Source organism: Haemorhous mexicanus, chromosome 1 (assembly GCF_027477595.1).
Source record: "Haemorhous mexicanus isolate bHaeMex1 chromosome 1, bHaeMex1.pri, whole genome shotgun sequence".
Lineage (NCBI taxonomy): Eukaryota > Metazoa > Chordata > Aves > Passeriformes > Fringillidae > Haemorhous > Haemorhous mexicanus.
The window spans coordinates 46,175,982-46,198,824 of record NC_082341.1 but is presented as its reverse complement, the minus strand read 5'-3'; the positions used below and the strand labels follow the sequence as shown (position 1 = coordinate 46,198,824).

The 22,843-nt window shown below is 34.3% G+C and overlaps 1 protein-coding gene across 4 annotated transcripts in view; it reads right to left on the bottom strand.

The window, feature by feature from the left end:
* BBS9 (Bardet-Biedl syndrome 9) overlaps positions 1 to 22,843 on the bottom strand; it is a 288,879-nt gene that overhangs the window by 219,464 nt on the left and 46,572 nt on the right. For 3 of the 4 annotated variants that reach the window (XM_059848492.1, XM_059848478.1, XM_059848470.1), the window contains exons 10-16: positions 14,498 to 14,679; positions 11,171 to 11,247; positions 8,993 to 9,046; positions 7,025 to 7,127; positions 5,987 to 6,091; positions 4,000 to 4,014; positions 431 to 571 (exon numbers count right to left, since the gene is read on the bottom strand). In XM_059848492.1, coding sequence (XP_059704475.1) covers positions 431 to 571; positions 4,000 to 4,014; positions 5,987 to 6,091; positions 7,025 to 7,127; positions 8,993 to 9,046; positions 11,171 to 11,247; positions 14,498 to 14,679 — 677 coding nt within the window. The remainder of the gene's footprint in view (positions 1 to 430; positions 572 to 3,999; positions 4,015 to 5,986; positions 6,092 to 7,024; positions 7,128 to 8,992; positions 9,047 to 11,170; positions 11,248 to 14,497; positions 14,680 to 22,843) is intronic. The other variant, XM_059848484.1, reaches the window with a different exon arrangement.

The following is a 22,843-nucleotide window of genomic DNA, read 5'->3' as shown; positions in this document are numbered from 1 at the left end:
GGTTCAAGAAGGTAACTGAAAGAATTTCATATAATCAGCTTCAGACTGATACATGAAATACTCCACAAGTCATCCTCCAAAGCAAATGTACCCCTTATGTACAACATTTACCACTTCTGCTTTGCCCTGCTCACCTCTTTTTAAATGAATGTCCATGATTTCCCCATTACAACACTGCTTAAGTGATTTTATGTAAAATTATTGTCTACATACATAAAAATTAGATCTATACCATGGAAAGAAATCTGCAGTTTTACCAGAGACAGGTACACTACCCCAGGTGTATTATGTTGAAATGTTATGCCATTATTTCTTCAAAAATATATTTTTTAATATACAAACATAAGATTTTTTTAATTACTTCATTACTTCACATGGATAAACAAATTCTGTTGGGAGCTTCTAACAACTTTTATATTCAAAAACCTACCTGGAAAAATGGTAACAAAACTGATGGGAGGTTTGTTGGTATCAATAGTTAGCTTGTGGTTTGCTGCTTTTGAAGGTTGAGCTGGAAAGCAAACTAACTTCAAAGGCAGACTGAAGCTACACTGTGAAACTCTTGGTATTCCTAAAATGAAAGAACACAGATTTTTCATTTCCACAATCTGAATACAGGATACTTCATACCACTGTCCTCAAATAGGTATAACAAGGTATTTAATGTGATTAAGGAATGCCTTAAAAAGAAAACTATATAAAATTCTCCTTTTTCTTAAAATTTTCCACCTAAAATATCTTTAAATTTGAATACTTCCAATCACCTTCTCATTTGAACATTTTTATATGGATGGGAAAGAAAGAGTTGATAAAACTACTGCATACTATACTTATACCAATTAACATGCAATGAAGATTAGTTCTATTTAATGCTCTAGACTAACAATACCACTTTAACATAAACAACAGCTGCAATTACTCCCAATGCTTCAAATACAGAATTGAAGCATCAATATTTTCATCAGGAATATCACAAACTAAATGCTTTTTATATTTACTCTTTTTTTATATACTCTTAAGTAACATCTATGCAATCTTCATATTGTCTGTCAGAGGGTTTGTAGCTTAGAAAAAGAATGTATCCAATGGAGGTTATTACCCAAATGTATATTAAATTCTATCTTTCAACATATTGCATCATAATAAAACAGAACTGTAGAACAAACTGGCTACTGCCCTGAATATTGGGATCTACCATCACAAGAAATTTCATCAGAATGGTGCAGGAGAAAAGAGGAAGTTTTAACACTAACATTAAGAAAACACACTTGAATGTGTCAAAATTTTTCTCAGATATAAACGTTTCAAATTGCTGGCATGTCAGAGATTGCCTGGTATATTCTATGCAAAAGGCAAAGGGCAAAAGTGCTATGAAATATGGAGTACTTGCTCTGTTGAGAAGATAGATTGTGGGATTTTTAAAGACAATTTTTTGATGAAGCACCTACAGGAAAACCTTGTTTAACAAAATATATTTTTAGAGACAATACAGTAAGCTGCTGTCAAAAAAGTCATGAAACAAATAGCTATGCAGAGGTATACACAGAGAGTATAAAAATTGAGCTCAAACATTCAAAAGCCATCCAAGCAACCTGTTTGCTAGTAATTTTGTTTGTTTGCTGCTCCTCAAATCTCTTCCAAAGTAAAAATTACTTCTAAGACTCATCTCAGGGAAAAAATGCTTAAGGCTCAGATTATTCCCTGTACTTGTCAATTCACAAGCTGTTTTGGCTGGCTGATAATGCCTCCAAGTAACTGTTCTGCAGCAGCTTATAAATATAAAATCATAGAAAATTGAGCAGAAGATTCATTCAAACTGAAGACAGGTCTTCAAAATTAGAGTATCTCCGGGTTCCAAGGAAAACTCCTAAAGGAATACTTGAAAATAAACCCATGATCTGTCAGAATGATTCATTGAACTGTATCTTCATCATCTGATGGGAAAAGTAAAATTTTTCTTGATGACAGCATAACACAACATCTTAATATTAAACTTAGATAAGGAGACTTATCAACACGAAATATTAGTAGCAAAAGTAGGCAAAAAGACTTTGAGATATATATATATATTTTAAAAAGACATTTTTCTTGTTTTTTCAGACCAGCTTTTTTCTACATAGTCTGCTGTCAGTCTGCCTCATCATAAACATAACTTTTCAGTATTTCAGACAAAGGTCAAATCAAAACTAAATCAAGCATTATCTAGCTTTTGGAGGAGACTGGGGACATTTCTAGTTGATTAATCCAAAACAGTTACATATAAGAAAAACAAACTAAATTGCTGCAACAAAATTTATCACTACAGTGAAAACTTGCTGGGAAATGTTTGAAAGTATTTCAGAATTTTAAATGGCAGTAAGGAAACAAAGTAGTAGCTATGTGTGGGAATCACAATTTCCTCAATCCACTGATGTTCTGTCTAGCAACACATCTCACTTCATTTAGAGTTGTGACACTTTGCGTGACACACAATTTTAGTACTATAATGAAGGGAAAAAAAGGAAATAAAAATTCAGATTCTCCTCTAACCTGAAAAAAACAGATGATGCTTAATGCTATCTCAGAAGCTGCTAGTATTTAAAGGCATACTCTGCATTTAAGTAATAAAACAGTCACATGCCCTGTAGATATCATTTCATTTCTAAATTCCTCAAGCATTCATTTAGTTATATTTGAAACATAACATTAATGTGCATGATACGAAGTATTAAAACTCAGATGTCCCAATTTAGCATGTTAAATATTCAGAGAATTAATATTTGTTCTGGTATTGATGACCCTGAGTTTATGTAGTGCAGTGTACATCATAGTAACCCAAAAAAGATTTTGTCACAGATAATTCTACAAAGTTTACTCTGCTCTGCAATAATCTCCTCAGGATAAGGTTTTCATCTTGTTTTGATATTTCTTAAAACAAAAATCCAGTCTTAATTTTTAATACAATATTCTTTCAAACTATATACACTTGTTTTTATACAGTTTATTGATTGTTAATTTCTTAAATTGCTTTGTCTAGCAGAAACATGCCACAGGGTAACAGTTATTCTTATCAAGAGCAGCATCTTATTGGGATGTTCTGAGCGTCTGTTTCCTGTACAACACCTCAAGGTCCATTGAAACACCCAGAAACCAGCAAAGGAGGGGAACCGTAACAGTTACCTTCTTGTTTCTTTTTACTGCACTTAGTAAGCACAAAAGAGCATAAGTATTGAAAAATAACACTCAAATATAGTATAACTTTTGTTTAGAAAAACTGTAAAACTGGAAACTCCCTTTCAGTTGTTATATAAATCTATGATAATCAACTTTTTTACCTTCTCAAAACACGATGGAATGCGTATTTCATATGTTTCTTTTTAAAGTTCATAAAATATCTTCTACAAACACCACACCTTTTCAACACATCTACAACTACACTGCAAAAACCACCCTTCTCTTTTCAGTCTGCATATACATAAGCTAATTTTCCAGTCTTTTTTGGTCTCTTAATTGTACCTTTTCCATGAATTGTATCTACCACAACCACAGCTAAGTTTTGTACCGCTGGTAGTCACAGACAGAAAGCAGCCTTGAATAGGATGTTTCCAATAGGAATTAGAATGAAGACATGTTGTGACATCATTCTCAGAGCTACTCAACCCAAACAGCATTAATGCCTAATTGCTGTTTCAGTTGCACCAAAGATATAATTTAGCTGCCTAGCTGCTAAACCTTGGAAAAAACAGATATAAGAAAGTATAATTGTTTCCAATTTCCAATCTCAATGTATAAGGAACTTAATGCTTATGCAAAATTCCCATGTTACAAATGAGAAAGTGCAACATGCTTCACCAAGAAATGTCCTTATGACCTTCTGTTCTCTATATCCACAGCTTCATAGCATCAAACCAAGAATAATAAGAACTTAGAGAAATAGGCAAAATAACAGCTCCCTTCCAAATCTGTTTAATTCAGCATACACTGCCACTCATAAAACTGTAGGTTTTTGCATTCACTCACCTTCAGGATTGAGCTCTGCCATATGAGCAGCAACAGGAGAAAAAGGGAAAAAAAATACATGAGATATTACTCAAATTTTTAAAAAAGGAAATATAAAAGGGGTTTAAGAACTTAAGACACATTTGTTAAGTAGACAATACATAAAGACATAATACTAGCCAAAATCCAGACATGAGACCACATTCATCAATAGTGCAACTCCATCCAAGTGAATGACTCATCAAGCTTCAGCTGTCTGAATCCCACAGAGATAGACTGAAGAGTGATTTGGCCACAAATATAGATATTTTTAAAAAACTAAAGAGGAAACAGTCTCTGTTCAGATTAAATGAAGTCACAAAAGTCTTAAAGTTTGTTTGATAGTGTATTACACTTAAGGATTTGACTGCCAAGTTACACTAGTATTTGTATGTAACTCCACAGAATTATCTCAAATTAATAAATTACACAAATATCAAAAAATTAGCAGATCCTAGCCCTAACCCTAATTTTGTTCCTTTACTTAAAAGTCTTCAAAATTCAACCAACCAAATATAAGTTTTTTACATTAATTCTTCAGCTTTTATAATTCTGTTAGATGTCACGTCTGCTTGTTCTTTTTTTTAACAGAATATAAACCATCAAAAACATTCAGGATGCAAGCTTTTCTTACTTCCCTAACCAAAAGGGTTGCAAAATCTAACTCACTATCTAAAATACAAATTTAAGCCTTATAAGCATTACCCAAAAGAAATGTATCATTTCTTTTCCAGTCTTAGGATGCAAAATTACAGAAACAAGACCAGCAAAACAAAAAGCAAGCTTTCAAAATCAGAGGATCCAAGACACTCACTAGTGTGCTGCCTATTCAGTCATTCCAAAAACCTGTCAAACATCACTAATTTGGACAGTTATGAATGCACAGTATCTCACAAGGAATATGCAGTCAGCATCACAGGACAGAGGGACTGAAGTTGCACAAACAGTTCATGCAGGTTCCCAATTAAAAGGGAGGACTTTCTTTTCTTTAGAAACACCCATTTCATTGTTTTTCTGGAAATAAACATTTCAGTCACCGCACAGGCGAGACTACCATCATAAACACAATGCTTCAACTGTGAAGTGATACCAAAAAAATATTTACATAAAAGTGTCAATATAAGGATAAGGTACTCAAGACCACCACCCTCCACAAGGGTAGTACATATGCACTTCTTTCATGCCAATCTATTCCATTTGTGCTGGCACAGCTCTGTCTTTGCACAGTGAACCAAATCAGCAAATCTGGCTGAGAAACAACTGGTGACTGTGTGACCACAACAGGGGAGGAGGTGCAGGAGCAAAGCCAAGCAGCAAGAAGTGAAGAACTGACAGCTTAAATTGGTTTATGCAGCACATGGAAGCCCTGCCTAAATACAGCTTTTCAGTAGCCTGACACATTCACAAGGCTGAGTGTAGAACACTAAGCTAATAAACCCTCAGTTATGGATGGGAGAATAAATTTACATTTTCTATCACTAGGACACTGTAACATCATTAAACGAGTTGGTTTCTATTTTTTGGGTTTAGTTTATTATTTGGAATGAGTATGTTCATCTGTTAAAAAGGAAATGAGGAATAATCCCTCCCAATGCTTATTCAGATCTCATTCTCTGTGGGGAGGCATTATCATCACATTTGTTGGCAGACCAGAAGGGTGAATAGTCATAAAGATGTAATCAACTTCTCACTCCAAGAGGCAGAGCAGAACAGAAACAAATTGATAGGATAGGGAGAGAACGCTGGTACAGCTGTTTCCCAAGCAGTAAGCTTCTGATTTTACCTCTATAAGACCAATTACACAAATTGATGCAACATAAAATATTAACTAAAACTGAAGACTAGATAAACATTATTTCTTTAATTACTACTGCCTTTAGTATATTTCAAAATCAGATTTATAAGGAACACATAGGGGAAAAGGCCTCAAAAAAAGCAGCCCATCACTTTCAAGTCTCCAGTGGCTTACCTGTTGGTTTATTATATGAAAACATACAAGTCCCTTCTAGTTCTGGTGGAGAACAATTCTCCTTCAAAAAGACAGACAGGACCACAGTTTCAGATGTATCTGGTTCTAAAAACAACACAAAATTAAATTAATTAATAGGAGCATCCAAATGAAAGCAGCATATTTCCTAGCACTTTGAGAATTATTCTACTAAATTATGATCCTTTCCCTATTAGTTCACCTTTATCAAATCACTATATTGCCTTTTTTTTAATCCTTAATTTGTAAAAGGCAAACTAGGGCCTCAAAGTATCTTGAAGCATAACCTATAAAACAATTCAGCAAACTGAACATGAAGAATATAAAATGAAATGAGATTTACATTGTAATTTTGGTATTTTAAAAAGCCATTTGCTTCTATCACATATTGAGAAAATATAAGAACTGCCCCTTCAAATGAAAGCAGCAGTCAGTAAAGCCCTGTTTCAACAGGGACTATTACTTCCCATTTCAGAGCAGAAATGGCCTGTACTTCCAACTGAAGCAGCAGGCACACTTGTCTGACCTTCAGCTCCACGTAGTCTTAAAGGCAATCCCACCTGCAGACTTATCAACAGAGCTGGGAAAAGCTAGGATCCCCAAACAGCTGATACTACTTTGAGAACAGATGGCAGACTGTCCCTCAGTCGACAAACTTACTGTCCCTGTTTGTAGATCAAGAATGGCATTTCTACATAGACAGAAATGTCAGCCAAACAAAATAACCCAGGACTACAGAAGTGCTAGCAGATAATCGAGGGGGTTTTGCCTCTATCATGCAGCTGCCACCCTGTCTCTCTTCACTTGCCACAACCAAGGAAACAACTCCACTCTTTCCTACTTCATCTTCCTCCACCAAGCAGTGTCAAAAAGCTGTGGAGTGCAGACAAGGCAAACTTGCAATTGCTTTAACCACTGTATATCTACAACAATGCACTCTGGAGGCTGGCTATACCTTTTCAAACCTCAGAATAAGTAACAGAATAATACAACAGCTGTGATGGTACTGCCATAATTTACCTAAATCATCGAAGACAAACTGGTCACAGGTCACTGCTAACGGAGCTTGCACACACACGGCCAGGCATGGCTTCTGTGCTGTCACTCTGCTCTGGATTGTTATCTAGATGAAGGGACATACAGAAGTATTTAAAGGAAGAAACTAATTAATCTGTCCAGCAGGCAAAAAAAAAAAATCCATAACCAACAGAAGGAAATGAAAATCTGCAAACACCAATTCAGCAACAACACTTAAGGACTTGAAATTTCAACTTCAAAACAAGTATTTTCATTTTACTATTCTTATTTACTCACAACCAATGATACACAGTAACTTTCAAGATCACAAAAACCTGAGGGGATTTCTCATGTTCTTTGTAATTTTAAACCAAGACAAACTAAAGCTAAAGTGTTATTTGAGGGCTTAATACCCTGCAAGCGTAAGGAGCATTCCTTCTAATGCAAACAAATATAAAACTTTGCATTTGTTAGGTGATTATAGTGAAAAAAAACCCAAGAAGAATAAAATTAAAGATAACCAAAGAAATTACTTCCTTGAACTGCAAACAGTAATGCACAGTCTTCTGAATAACTTCAAGTTTTGTTTGTTTGTTTGTTTTTACTGCAAACAAAATAAGAAAATCAACATACAGGATACTCAGCACAACTCAAGATAGTGAAAGCTCAGCAAAACATAGAGGGGCCCTAATTCCTTCTATTGTGCACAGCTATTCCACTGCAAAACCAAAGGATATCAAAACAGTGTCCCTAACTCATACCTAAATTGAAATTATAGTGGTGACTGAGATCTGAATGTGGTCTGCATAGACAGAGACCATATTTCTAATATTACCTATTTTGCATTGCTGGTCTACCAAGGAGCTCACTACAGCCAGGTTAAATCAATTTAGAATATTACTACTTATAAAATTACTCAAGTGTTAAGAAACTATTTTGACTACTTTGACTTAATTAACATCAACATCGATTTAGGTTTAACAATACACCAGTTATCACAGTAAAAAGATTCTAGAAAAAACTGAATTCATCGTAACGCCTACATTTACTATTTTTGTTCCACTAAAAAGTACAAGATGCATAAACAAGAAAAGAGAATGGGGAAATAACTATGTCTCTCATTAAAAAGCTTATGAAATATATAAATACATAATTCATTTGAACGTCTTTGGGGAGACTTATCATTGACTTTATCAGAATAGTGGTTTTATCCTGTATCATTTTTAGCACTGAAAAATGCTGAGAAAAATGTTGGACCAAGTACAAGTAAACCACGCTAGTCTGAGGGGATCTGGTTCCAACAGTTCAGTTACCCTCTGAATTTTTCTAGACAGAAAGAGAACTTGCAAGGTCCTCAAAAATTAAAATCCATTAATATCCTTACAAGATAATCCTAAAGTCAAAAATAAAAATTATGATCCATTTTAAGCAATACTGAGGAAAAACTACACTTGCATGGACATGCATGTGAACACATACACACGCTTTCTTTACAGTCAGTTACAGGCACCAGCTCTCATGAAGAACTGCAATTTTCTAATTAAATTTTCCTACATTTTTTTAATTGTTAAAGCTATGAAAGTCTTTTTACATAAAAAAATCTATTTTTATTTATTTACAATCAAAAAGGAAGCTGAAGATTATAAATTTCCCATTTGAGTAACCAAACACCCATTGCCATTGGAAAAAATAGTCTCATGACTTCCAAAACTACTTCATTCTATCCAAATAACGTTTCTGTGATGGCTTACTGATAAGCCTATCAAAATTAAAACTGCAATCACTTTCTGACTGCAGCAGAACACTTGCCAGAATGACACTGTGTCATACTAAGGAGAAAAAAAATTAACTATGTATTGTATTTCGAACTTCTCTCATTTTCATGTTCTAAGTGAAATACACAGAAAGTAACAGGTTTGTGACGATTTGCCACCACTATACAAATGCTACTGTTTGAGTTAGGCACAGTACCTTTACTGTGACTGATGGTACTGCCCCTGCTTTTACCTCACTGTCAATGGCTTGCTGTGAAGAAAAAGATGAAAACAGAGTAAATTCAATGTTCCACATGAACAAGAAAACACAATAAAAGCAATATTACTTTCCTAGCATCGACTTGGTAAACACAGAATTAACATTAAAGGACTTATCATTCCTATGACAGATTAAAATACACAAAACACATTTCTAAGTTCCTTCTGAAAATGTGAAGTCTCTGTTTGAAATTCGCTGTAAAAAGGATAGTAAAAGGTCATGAATGTAGTATATATAAGAAACTAATACACTCTGATGTATATAAGAATATTTGAAACTGTTTTGATTGGCACACTACTTTTCACTGTATATTTATTCAAATTCTGAAAATACCTTCTGCTACCCAGTAGGAAAAGGTGACTTCCAATCTGCCAATATATTATATACACAACATAGCATCTACTATAAAATCATCAGACACTATTTTATAATCAGAAATATACCTGAAACTTCAAAAGAAAATTCTAGCAGGCACTTCAACACTCCTGCTAATTTCTATTTCAATAGGCAATTCCATCTACTTCAACATTTATCTTGACCTTGTGGTCTATTTTAATTTTATGTTTATATTTTATTTTGAACCAGGTCAGTCACAACAGTTAAACAAAATGCTCCCATTTAAACTATTATAAAGAAACACTTCTCTCACTTCTGCTACAATACCAGATTACTGATTTGAACTTATACCTTCTCATTATAAAACAGTAAATTAAAAACAGTATAAGAGCTGCTTCTGCAAACTTCTTAAGAAGTCAGAAAGCTGGTAGGCTCTCTGGGTTCCAGAAGTAGGACTTTCATTTGTACATTGTGCACCTTTCTCAGCTAAAAAAAGACAGATACTTTCATACAGGTTTGTCATGCTCTCTGGGGACCAGTGGTTGATTCTGAAACAATAGCAGGGATATATAGATATGGAACCTTACCATATTCAGCTTTCAGAAATTACCTGGATTAGAGGTCACACACAGGAGGTGGCATTAAATAACAGAATGGTCCTCCACTTGCTTATCTACAATTTTAATACTCTATATCCTTTGCTTTTATCACACACATTGCAATTTCAATCTTTTCACAAGTGCAAAAGTAGCATAGGAAATCCTGTAGCTCCCAAGGTAACTGCAGAAGCCCTAAAATTGTTCCTACACTTGCTGATTGATCCTTCCGCACAAAATATCTTATCAGATTTTTACTTCCTAGGCAGCTACTGAAAGAGCCCACAGAAAATCCGACCACACAGGAAACTAAGATATATGGGCAGATAAAGATTCAAAGCTGTGGTTTGATTGATAGACTGAGTTACATATGAAACAGACCAGTTGCATCTGGAAGGTTGAGCAAATGAGCACAGCAGCATTAGAGCTTTCTGTGCACCTAACAGTTCCAAGGGTTGTGAGCAGATTATTGCAGCTAGCCAAGACCATGTCACACTGTCCTTTTTTCCATAGACAAGTGCTAGGACACTAGCACACATTATACAAAGGTCCGTTTATCAAAGAATAATATCCTTATGTATTTTTTAAACAGGAAGTAGCTGTGAAAAATCAGTTTTGCCAAAACTAGTGGCCAGAAATGGATAATTAAAGATATTATAGTGCAACAAGTATTTTGTATGTACAAGTATGTTATGATCAAGCTCTCCCAAATCCCACTTTGACTAATTTTTGTAAACTACATATGTATGCAACATGAATAAAGTAATTACGCTGCTACACCAAAGAACATTGAATGACAGCTTGTTAGAGAAAGATTATTTCCTAGAATGCAGCTTGAATGGTTTGAGTATTCTGTCTTTGAAAGATCCAAGGGTAACACTTTGTTTCCCCCAACATTTACCACTGCTCACCACTACAAAGTTATTCCAGACCCTAAGTTCTTGTTCACTTATGTTTGCTCAGCCAAGAATCTAAAGATCTCCAGATAGAATATAAAGAAATAATTTTAGTAATTCTAGTTAAAATCTTTAATAAAAGTGGGTGCTAATTGATGGAAAACTGTGGGCCATGAAGCTCAGTCACACAAATGTAAATAGTAATCACTATGCATGATCAGTCATTATTTACTCATATGAAATCAATGGGGTTTTTGGAGTAATTTCCTTTTTATACAGGTACGTACAGATTCTTCATCCAAATCAGGTGAAACTTCTGCTGTGACAGTTACATCTCTCTGCTTTTCAGATTCAGGCAAAATATCTTAAAGAAAAAGAAAAGAGCAAAAGCAAATCAGTTCTCCTTTCTGTAACATTCAGCTACATTCCTATAAACAATACTATTTCAACAGCATCAAGTCTGCAAGTTAGATCTCTACATCTACCAGTGTAAAGAAAAAAAACAGCAATGTGTATGATTTCGAAAACTTCAAAAAAAGCTTTACAATTTCATTAGATTTTTACAGACAACCTAAACCTGGATCTCATTCTGGGTTTCTGATTTCTGTATGAAAAAGGATTTAGATGCATTCTATAACAAGATTTTACACCTAATATCCATGATCTTCAGAGACTGTAAGGTATTTTTAAACTTTTGTCCTCACATGCATATGCCAATATACGATGAATAACTCCCTCCAAAATAACACCACACATCTCATGGCACTTTCATCAAAATAATTTGATAGCAAATATGTTAAACAAAGAAAGATTCTGTGTCTAATAGTCTAATCTTCAGCAAATTCCTCTGCATTAGGAGGTATATCAAAGTTTTATGTATTGACCATTACATGTGGCTTGATTAAAACACAACACCAGATGATTTCTAGGACTATCAACATAGAAGGCAAAAGAATGCTACAAACTCACTAAAATCCATTATACAAAACTTTATGCCAATTCACACATTAAAAAAAAAAAATATTATACAAATTAAAGCCTTAAAAACCTTGAGGAATTACCTAACCTCTTGAGAGTCCATAAGTACAGCTCTAGGGTATTATTTGCATTTTTTCTGAAAAGCATTTCTATTTTTTAACAAACTAAATGTATTGGAAAATGAAAAATCTGAACAGGAAATATATAGTTCCTAAAGTAACAAGTAAATAGTTGATATAAAGGGCCCATTAACATATTAATTGAATAACTGAGAGCATGAGCACATTCAGAAAGCTGCAAGAATTTTACTACATACAGAGTTCTCAAAATGACCTAGAACTAGTAGACAGCACATTATGTCTTTCTAACAAGAGGGTCAAGGGAAAAGATTTTGATGAAGACAAAAAACAAGTATTTATTTTCTTGTGCTCAGAGAGAAATGCCTCCTTTTACTACAAGAGAGAAAAGCAAAACCTAAACACATTTCTCCAGTACCACCTAGAAAAGAAGTTTAGACCTGTTTCACACTGCCACAATTGCAAAGAACTGGTCCTGCCAATTACATATAGCTCTGCGTGGTCCATTCCTTTTCTATCCCTTCTTAACCATTTCCCTTCTGGTTGCTTCTTCAAGCTAAAGATGTTGCAACCTCTGTCATACAGTCATTTTTCTATTAGAAGTATAACAGAGATTACAATCAAAATTTACATATAAGTATCAGCTTTTTGTTACTGAGCCAAAACACTTTTAATCACTTATGTAATCTAGACTGATGCAAGTAACTTTAGATTTAAGTTCGTATAACAGTTAAGATTTTAAAATATTTCATCCGTTTATACTGCAAATCTTTATTCTTCAAAATGTATAAAACAGCTTAAGTTCAACAGTTTAATGGTCAGCACTGACAGAAATACAAGACATTTATGGAAATAATTACCCTAAGGTTTTTTTAATACGATGACCTAATTCTAAATACCTTCCACATTTGAAAGTCAAAACGAAACAAAGAAAAATTATTTCCTTATAAGGGAAGATATTTTCAAAATAACACAAGCTCTGCCTGCACCAGCATGAATTCAAAAGACAAGAAAGTCAATGGGGCATTTTAAAGATTGTGCTTAGGAGTAACTTAGTGGCAACCAAGGCACATGCTAAAAAAGTTTCGTAAAACTTTATAAGAAAAAAAAGCCAAAATTAAACAAAGCCAAAACATCCAAAATTGACAGGTATTCTTCACAAGTAAAATGTTTTGTTGCATAAGAATGTTCTCGTACATCTAGTTTTACATCCAGTTAAAGAGAGACAAACACAACATCATTAGGACATCACAACAAAAGAGCATTCATAAAAACTCATCTGAAAACACCACTTAGATCAGATTAGACAAATTGAGGAAGAAAAGGAATTTAAGAAAAAAAATGGTGAAAAAATCAAAAATAATCATAGCAAATTTATCACTCATGACAGTTATTACAAAATTTTAAAAGGACAGCCACAGTTCCTCTCTCCTTAGAGTTTCCAAACAATATGTTGAAACTAACAAGCTGAAGTTGATTCACTTCAAATATGTTGATTTGTTCTTTTTGTCACACTTTTCTTTCCTTTGGTTATGATAGACAGACAAAACTGTCAAATACCCATAAGGATGGACTGTGGTAAAAATTAGTTGAATTTATCCACATCTATATGCTTAAATAACACATTACCGGATTCAGAAAATTAAAATCCTGATTTAAGTCTACCATGATAATGGCTGAAATTATATGTAATTGTAAACCAAAGAAATCTTTGTATTGCAGAATGAAACTCATGCCTGCAGATAAATAATTTTTATTTTTTAGGAATTTCAGCTGTGAGTAATTTTTTTTTTTTCACAGAAGAAACATGACTTTTTCTTTAGTGCATTTTAAGAACATGCTATCTGTCATGGAGGAAAAAAAATTAATTTGTTCTTTCTATTTGTTGAAGATTTATCCACAGCTTCCTGTAAAATCACATGCTTCCAATTCCTTGTGCAAGCCAGGCTGTTTAAAAACAGGTATGAAAACAAACTTTGAGGGATCTCTGTAGAAATTATGCGCCCATACTTGAATAAAATCAATGCAAGTTATTAGCAAAGTACATAAATTTCAAATTTTTTTATCGTCAGATATGTAATTCTGTTCTACAAATATGCTTTTGACTAGTCAAACTAACAGAAAAGTTGCTTTTAAAAAATTCATTTTTTGTTAATTTCATAACTTAAAAAGTCATTTGTATCAATAAACATAATTTGGCAATACTTTTATTCTCTCTGAAACCTAACTGCATCAGATTGTTGAAATTCTTCAAGTTTTCTTGCCTTTGGGTAGTCCATGCGCCATGCGTTTTTATTCTGAACCCTTGCACGAGTGAGAATTATCTGCAACCTGATGTAAATAACTTTAATCTTCCAACACTATTGTGAAAATACAAAGAAAAACCCCTTATCCAAGAGTTTTACCATCTAGGATTCTTTTCTTTTTTTTAGTTCAATACTAAATTTTCTACAGAAATGTAACTATGGGTAAAGTCTGAAGCTAAAATATTTTAAAGTGCTAAAAGGAAAGTCAGGTGGATAAAGGTATGTTAAAATATAGAACAAGAAAGAAGTATACCTTGTGTTTTTGTGGCCTCCCTGATGATTTTCTGAAGCTCTTTCATTTCAGCATTCATTTCTTCATAGTTTATTTCCCTAGAATCAACCTTAGGAGCCTGGAAGAGTGAAGGATCAGTTCCAAGGTATGAACATTGAAGATGCCCATCATCACTCAGAGTGACTATAACACCCTTCAAGTCTCTGCACAAAAAAAAAAATAAAGCTTACTAAGAAATTGGGAAGAATCACAGAAGCAATATAATTAATAATAATATTTACTCCTTAATTAAGACATCTTCATTAACATTACTCCCACTTATGCAATCATACCTAAGAATGGATTTGTCTTAGATGACTAAAGGGCCCTCAGAATCAGTGAATCTGTACAATCAGGAGAGGTAATGGAAAGGATCAGAACAAACAAGCTGAATACACTGGACAGTCATAACCTATTTATTCATCTAAGTCTTTTGAAGTTGCAATATTTAGATTACGATGCAGGAAAAGGAATCTGGGGGAGGGGAAAGGGAAGGGAAGACAGGGGTTAGAAGAAATCATAAACAGATGGAAGATGCTCACAAAGAAGACAGCTTTAGGGCTTTGATGGTATTAATAGCTCCCCTAACCAATTCTTTGGCTGCTATTGCAGCTACTGTGCTGGCTTCAAACCTGGGCTGGCTCTTCCCTGCAGTATCCATCTGAAAGGAAACCACACAGACCCAGAGCATTCCCCTTACACTCCTCTGAATCAATACAAGTGAGTGTTTTACTAGCTACACTATAGTATCTTTTCTCTCAAGGGAAAAGTACCTCATTGCCCCTACAAAAATCTCTCTCGTTTTCTTATCTGATCTGTATAATGCAAATGCAAGATTCAGGAAAGTATTTAACAAACTATGAGACAATAGGGACTACTGCCAGCATTTTGCTTACTTTGAAGCTTACTCCTAACAAAAGAGAAACTGAACAGCAAAAAACAGCATAGAAGTTAACAGCAAATGCTAGGAGCTTAAACTTTCACTTTATTTTTTTAAATGCCTACTTTTAATTAAATCAAAAACCTGTATTCACTTTCATAATCACGGCATTACACATTCATGCCAGTAATTTGGTCTTACTCCATCCTAAGAATGCCTTATAGCAGACACTGCCTCTGCATCAAACACAACTGCCATAAAAAGCAAAGCTAGATCAAATCTAATTCTTAGATATAAAGAGTCTTTTGGACAAGAAGGCCTAATTCACTATCACACTAATTAAACCCTTGTAAAATACTGAATTTATGTAAGTGTTCAAGCTATAATTCATACAGAATTAACACTCTTTTAACTTGCACACAGTGATACCTTTCAAAGGCCTCCTCTAGTACAATGAAAAAGCAGGTAGCTATGTAGAAGGAATAGAATTCTCTCTGGCTTCTTACACAGTCTTGTAGCATGGCTCCAGAACACACAGATAGAAAACCTCAATCCGAAATTTTCCATGGTAATAGTAATTGCAAAAGCCAACAGATGTCACAGATAAATTTTGATCACTGATGGTCCACTTGTACTAGTCAAAATGCCTTTCTATAGCACACTAAGGCCACAATCCCAGTGGTGGTTCTACAGCTGCAATCAAATAATCTGGAAAAACTATGCTGAAACTGAGATCATCTGAACTCTATATAGTTAGAACTGCACACACGAATGACGACCCTACTGGGCACTACACAAGGAAGTAATTGCTGTAGTTAAGTTTAAGCTTTCTCTTTCTACAGAAAGCAATTGCTACTCAGCGAAAGAAATAAATCTCTTTGTTGAATTATGAATGTATGGAAACTTTCTTAAACAGAAACAGTCTCTTTTTTTTGTGACTACTGCTTACTGCTACAGAAAAGCTTCCATCTACCACTGCAACTTTTAACACGCAATTTTTCAGCACACCCTACCAAAAAGGAAACAGGAAGCTGTCTTTGTGAGCACCATAAGGCTGGAGATGCCAAGACTCATACAACAACTACTTGAAGAAATATAAGTGGAAGACTTAATACTAATTTTCAACTTACATATCCAGTACCTATTCTAGTAGCCAGCCTCTGAATGTCATGACCTTTTTGTGACCTGTGAGCTTGGGGCTTGTATCCTAAAGGGACTTTCTGACAAACTGTAAACTATATCAGCAGGAACTGGAACTAAGCATGAGTCCTGGTTTCTCTCACTACTTGAATATTTGTTGTTGATTTGTTTTTGGTTTCTTTGCTCAGGATTGGGTCTGTTGTTTTAATTACAGCAGAACTGCACATCCTAATTTTCTTTAGTCCAAAAAGCTTTGTACAACACAAACCTGTACTTACAGAATTCTGGATGGCGCGTGAAACAAATACATTGGGACAAACCTGAGTTCTCTAATATGAGAAATGCTATGAGATGGACTATTATGAATACTTGCACCACAACACAATCTTAGCAAGCATGCAAATAACACCCAATGTACAGGATTTTGTCAACGCCTGCCAAATGTTTGCAAGGAGCTTTGGCCATATTGGTCAGGGGTGCAGCAAAGTCTTTAAAACTGGGGCATTGTTGAGGCAGTGCTACCAAATGCACTGCCCCACTCTTTGCTATCAAATTATGGCAAATAATGACTTTTTTTTAAGGGGTGGGGGGCAAAACAAGAGACACAGCATCAGAAGCTTTTTCTACAACTGGATGAAGAAAACTTCTGAAAACAAGACAATTTCTAAAATTGTCCAGCAACAGCTTTGGACAATCTTAAATTCTTTTCCCAAAAGTATACATCTGTTAATCTAATAAGGAAAGATCCATGAGGAATCTAAATGTAAATCAAAAGGGCATGAAGAAATATTGCTACAAAGTCAGCAATAAATCTTTGATGATACACTACTAAGGTATAAGACATTCAAAAGTGGTTTGTAAATACAGCCTTTCCTGTACACAATTAAGCTGGCAGTTATCTGCAGCTAATCAGTCTATCAAATGAGATCCATTTAATTTAATGAGGTGATTGACCTATGTAAATTATGCTTGGCTTAACTTCTGAGTCAGCATTACAGAATGCACATTCAGAAACTCCACCTTCAAATGAACTCATTTCAAACAGCTTTTCTGATAGTCATGACACCCTTGAAGTCTACACTATCTTGGAGACAAAAGCATTAGTTTAAGAAAGCAACATTACAAATTATACTTTTCCTTTACTTCAGTTAGTGTTCTGCTGGGTCCCAAGAAGTTTGTTCAACCTAAGTATTAAAAAAAAAAAAGCCTTTCTCAGTAATCTTTCCTTGCAAAAAGTGGCCCATGAATTTGCACATCAATAGAAACAATAAGAAAAATATGGGCAAGCAGTTCAAATATATTTTTTTATAATACATTAATTTCTCTGTTGGAATGTTTGTCAGCCAGTCAAAATTGTATTATTTTCTCAATCTCTTTTTAACAGTGGTTAAGGACAGCAGGGGGAAGGGAAGCATATTTAACAGTTTTATAGAACTTTCCCCACAGCTACTGCTCTCACACAATATCCTTGCAAATACCATTACTTCATTTGGCACACTTTGCATAATATCTGGAATTTCAAGTACTTGTTAAATTTCTTTTATTGTAAGCTATTCTTTTTTTACTGTGTATCACACAATAGTCAGAGTAATAGTAAATCTAAGGGGACATTTTAACAGTGAGGAACTCAAAGTATAAAACAAATTATTCTGATATCTAAAATAACTTTACAGTACAAAGCAGCTCCTACACACATATGGTAATAATTTGAAAAACTATCTTTTATTGCATTCTGGGTAATAATAATGGCATATGCTTTTTGTAGGTCTTCTCTTACTAAACAAATTGCTCATAACATAGTTCTTGAAGAAATTAAAATGCTTTGCATGCCTCCAGTTTTATAATACCAAACTGATCACTCAAACAATTGATTTAGAGGTTGAATCAGTAGTTCTGTTTTACTTGAACGACACATGCTAAGCTTTGGACAACTCCTAGGACAAGGTCTGGTTATTGACACCATTTGCAGCTTTAATTATTTATAATAGCTCATAAAAATTCTACTTCAATTTCAGAAGTGGTCTTAATTGCTATTATTGCTATTACTCAAACCAAACATTTTCGAAAACAAGATTTTCTGCAATACTACTTTCTGTTCCTTATTGACAATGTATTATTTAAAAACTACTAAACTAGGAAACTAATTCCTGGAATTGTGCTCAAGTGTTTTGAATCCATTTCTCTCCTCATTTAATCACCCTCTGAGGTAATTATAGGCAAGAGCATACCTCAATAGCACTTTTTAGTTTAGTGCTTTTGAAAACCTAAATTATTCTAAGTTCACTACCATTTCAGTGTCATTTTAAGATGTAATTACATGAAGTATTTGATAAAACACTGAAGGAAGATCAGACTAGGAGTAACTAACTATAAGAATTCACTTGCATGAACTAATGGGAATAAAAGTAAAAAGCCCATCTAACTCTTATTAAACACACACTTCAAAATCTCAAGTAACCCTACAGCTGAATATTCAAAGTACATCCAGTGTGACTCAATGCAAGCTACTACTGATACCTAAGTGTCCTGCACATCTCTAGAGCACTCTCAGGCTTCATTAAAATGCTTTCCTCAGTAAAAAAAATCTTGCTTCACCTTACTTTAGAAGTAATACTCATATGGGCAAGCCTTCCCCATGCTGCTATTACACATGAAAACAGACAATCTAATTACTGTCAAAAATTAAATTTTTTTGGAAACTATTTATATTATTTTATTTAACATGCTTTGCACACTCTCCAGAGGGCACACAAACAAATAATGTAAACATAGTGCTCAAATATAATTATTTAACAATATGTAATTATATTAAATAGCATAAAGGGGCTGCTTTACAGAAAAGCATTCTTCATTTTTCCCATTTGTATGATACCTTAGGATGGCTGAACTTAACAGAATACCAGATACTAATCTAGTTTAAAACTTATAAAATACATGCAAGAAGAAGAGGGAAATGAAAAATTATTTCATCTTGAAAACCAATGGAAAAGCAGTTAAAAACACAGAAGTAATGACTAGAACAACATGTTAAACATCTATCCCCTTATAAACACTGAAATGCAGAGGACCAGAACTGAGTAAAACCTGAATGTGGCCATTTTAAATGGCTGAAGAATTCTCCACCATTCAGGTCCTATATGGGTACTTTTGCTCTCTACTTGTGAGTGAAGTCATCTCCACAAGCAGCTTTACATGGCGCCACTACACAGCAAAACAACAAAAGCAGCCAGCACCAGAACAAACTCTCACCAGGCTTTAGCTATTGAAGTTCTCCTTGTATAGTTTTCTCTTTGAAAAAGACTCTTTGCCTGAAATGCCGTCCAGCAATCAAATAAAAAGGAGTATTTTCCATCAAACAAAACAAAAAATAAAATTTAAAAAAAAAAAAAGAAGAAGAAAAGAAAAGGAAACAGACTGTTTTTACTTTTACTGCCAAGTTAAAAGCAAGTGCTACTCCCAGGAGTTTGGGTCGGGTCGGGGGTCCTTTCTGCCAGAGCACTACTGCCACCTGCGGGGGAGCAGAGCTTTCATACAGGTGAGCCCTGAGAGCTACGTCACATTATGTGAAGCAGGTGTGGGGTTTTTTTAACCAGGGTCACTATTACAGCTTAACAGTTATTTCCTTGGCACAAGGCGATCTCACCAGGCTAATATTTAAGAGTAAATGCCCTGGGACATATCCCTGCACGAGACAACCTTCTGGTCCCTCCAGGCAGGGAACACACACATCACACATGAACTAATACAGGCAGGCTAGGCAGGAAATTTAAGCTCATGCTACAAGCTACATACAAAATGCAGAATTTTATCTGAAGGATTACCAATGTTTTTTCTTGTTGTTTTAAATATAAAATCAAAACTATATCAGAAGTAACAAAAGTTTTATTTTAAAATTACAGCAGATAGCTATCCAAAATGCAGTTTTAAAGTAAAATTAGTATTTGTCATCTAGCAGAATAAAAACATAATATTCAGAGTAATGACACAGGCCTCCAGAAATATATGTTCTAGCTTTAAGCAAAAAAAATATAAAGAGCATTGAAGTATAATGTATTCAAGGAAAAATTCATAATTTACACATTGCATTTCTCAGTACCACACTTCCATATCTAAGACACTTAGTGGCATTAGCAGAATTGAAAATAATTATCAGGAGTGACAAGCAAATTGGATTACTTTAGTAAGAGCACAGCCTGTATGTCAGAGCTCTAAATAATAAGAAACAAGAGAAATTGCATTGTGATTTCTCTGTGACAGTAACAGCATTAGCAACAAGAAAAAAAATTAAGACCAGCTGTGACACATTTAGAACATCTCCATGCTTCATTCTCTCTTAGAGTGTATTTCTGCATTTGCACTCTCTTTGTGTGAAACCTACAATCTGTTTCAAGCCCACGCTTCCTCACAGGCAGACAAGTATATAACAGTTTCAAAGGCTCTACTAACAGCTATGCCATTGTGAATTTATGATATGGAGAGCCTCAAAATTTATCCTTCCTCTAAGCCTTCTCTTGTCCCACTTCAAGGTAGTGGTTAGAGTCCATATCACTACAGGCAAGCTGGAGAGGCCCCTGGGATCTCTGCTTCCAAATTAAAAGAGAGGCAAAGAAATTCACTAATAAAATCTACACTCTAGTTAAGTTTATAATTTTAGATAAAGTATATTCCTAATGGTTGGCTTCCTATAAGATAATACTGGAGGGACACAAGGAAAATTAGACCACACACAGATTATAAAGAGGTGAACAAGAATAACCATAACGTGTCTTTAAAACGGATTTATTCTGAAAGCTTGAAGAATTACATAACTTTTAAAACACTCAACTCAAATTAGTTTACATCTCCTTCTCTTCACAGTTGCCTGCAAGTTTCAAAATTCACCAGCATTTCAGCAAGGAGAAAGTGTGTACATGTTCTACAATTAGTTTTACAATATTTATAATTGTATCCTCACCCTGTCTGGTTAAGAACAAAACTGTTTTTTTCATAGCCTCTCTAGCACTTTGCACTGCTTGCTGCCTCTCAGTTCCACAGCTTGACATAAATGTCCCATGTGCTCCTCCTTGTACAAAAAAAGTCTTTCAGGTTACTAGCATAATAATCAAGACATTCAAAATCAACAGACTGAAACTTCTCATAAAACTGTTTTTCAAACAAGTCATCCAGCACTTTCATGGGTAGAGTGTCAGAATACATCCATAAATTCCAACCTACTGCTCAATAAACAGCTCCAATACTAAGAGTTCATAGACTGATACAAGTTATACTCCACTCTGTCACAACAAGTGGCACACACAAATACTAGCCAAAAAAAAAAAAAAAACAACATTATATTTGTTTAAGCACAAGGATCTTATTTAAAATACTAGAGGGGAGTTACTTGCCTTCTTGTTCTTGAGAATTTCCACTTTCTCTAGAACCATGAAGGTAGGAATATTTTTAGTATTATTCTAAAGTTAAAACCCTTACAAAATCATATGAGTGTAAAAAGTAGGTTTTTTGAAAAAGCAAATAAGTGACATGCAATAAAATTAGGAGAACTGGCAACATGGGCATGTGCTTAGCATCATAGAATAAATACCATTTGAAGCTGGCTTGCTAGAAAATCACAGTATATGCTGGACATACCATGTGGCACACCTGTGTCATTTTCAGGATCAGAATCCTACTAAAGTAAAAGAGATACAATCACATTCATATTTTGTGGCTGGGATACACATATTAAATTTATCTCTTCAAAAGATCTTTGAAAAGGGTCATATTTTCTATTGCCATCTCTCAAAAATCTGGTGGCAGATCAGTGATGAGAAAAACAGGCATAATCTTTTTTTTTTCCTTAAAAACATTTCTTTAAAATGCAATTATGTTTAAGTAGAAAGATTCTAGAAATCTCTGCATTTAATTTCTCAGATCAGGCAACATTCTTACAGAACACTCATATAAAAATTTATATATATACATGTATAAAACTGAACAGTTCATACCATACGTCATAACTGGCATTGCCTCTATTACAGTACTACTATACAGAAAGGGAAAATCTTTCAACAAACTATAAAGTTTGATTCCTGCAGTTTTCTTTCCATAAAACTGTGTAATAAGTGCTAAGTTTTGCTGGGTTTATATGTAAGTTTTGCCATTTTTATACAGTGATCCTTTAACAGTTGTGGTAGCTGTGGTGATGTCAGTTATAATAAGGAATAACAGATGGACTGGAATGAAGAACAAAGTATTTTCGAGCACCTGGATAGCTAAAAACTTCAATGAGGGGAGTTTTATTTTGACTCCACCCAGTATTACCATATATG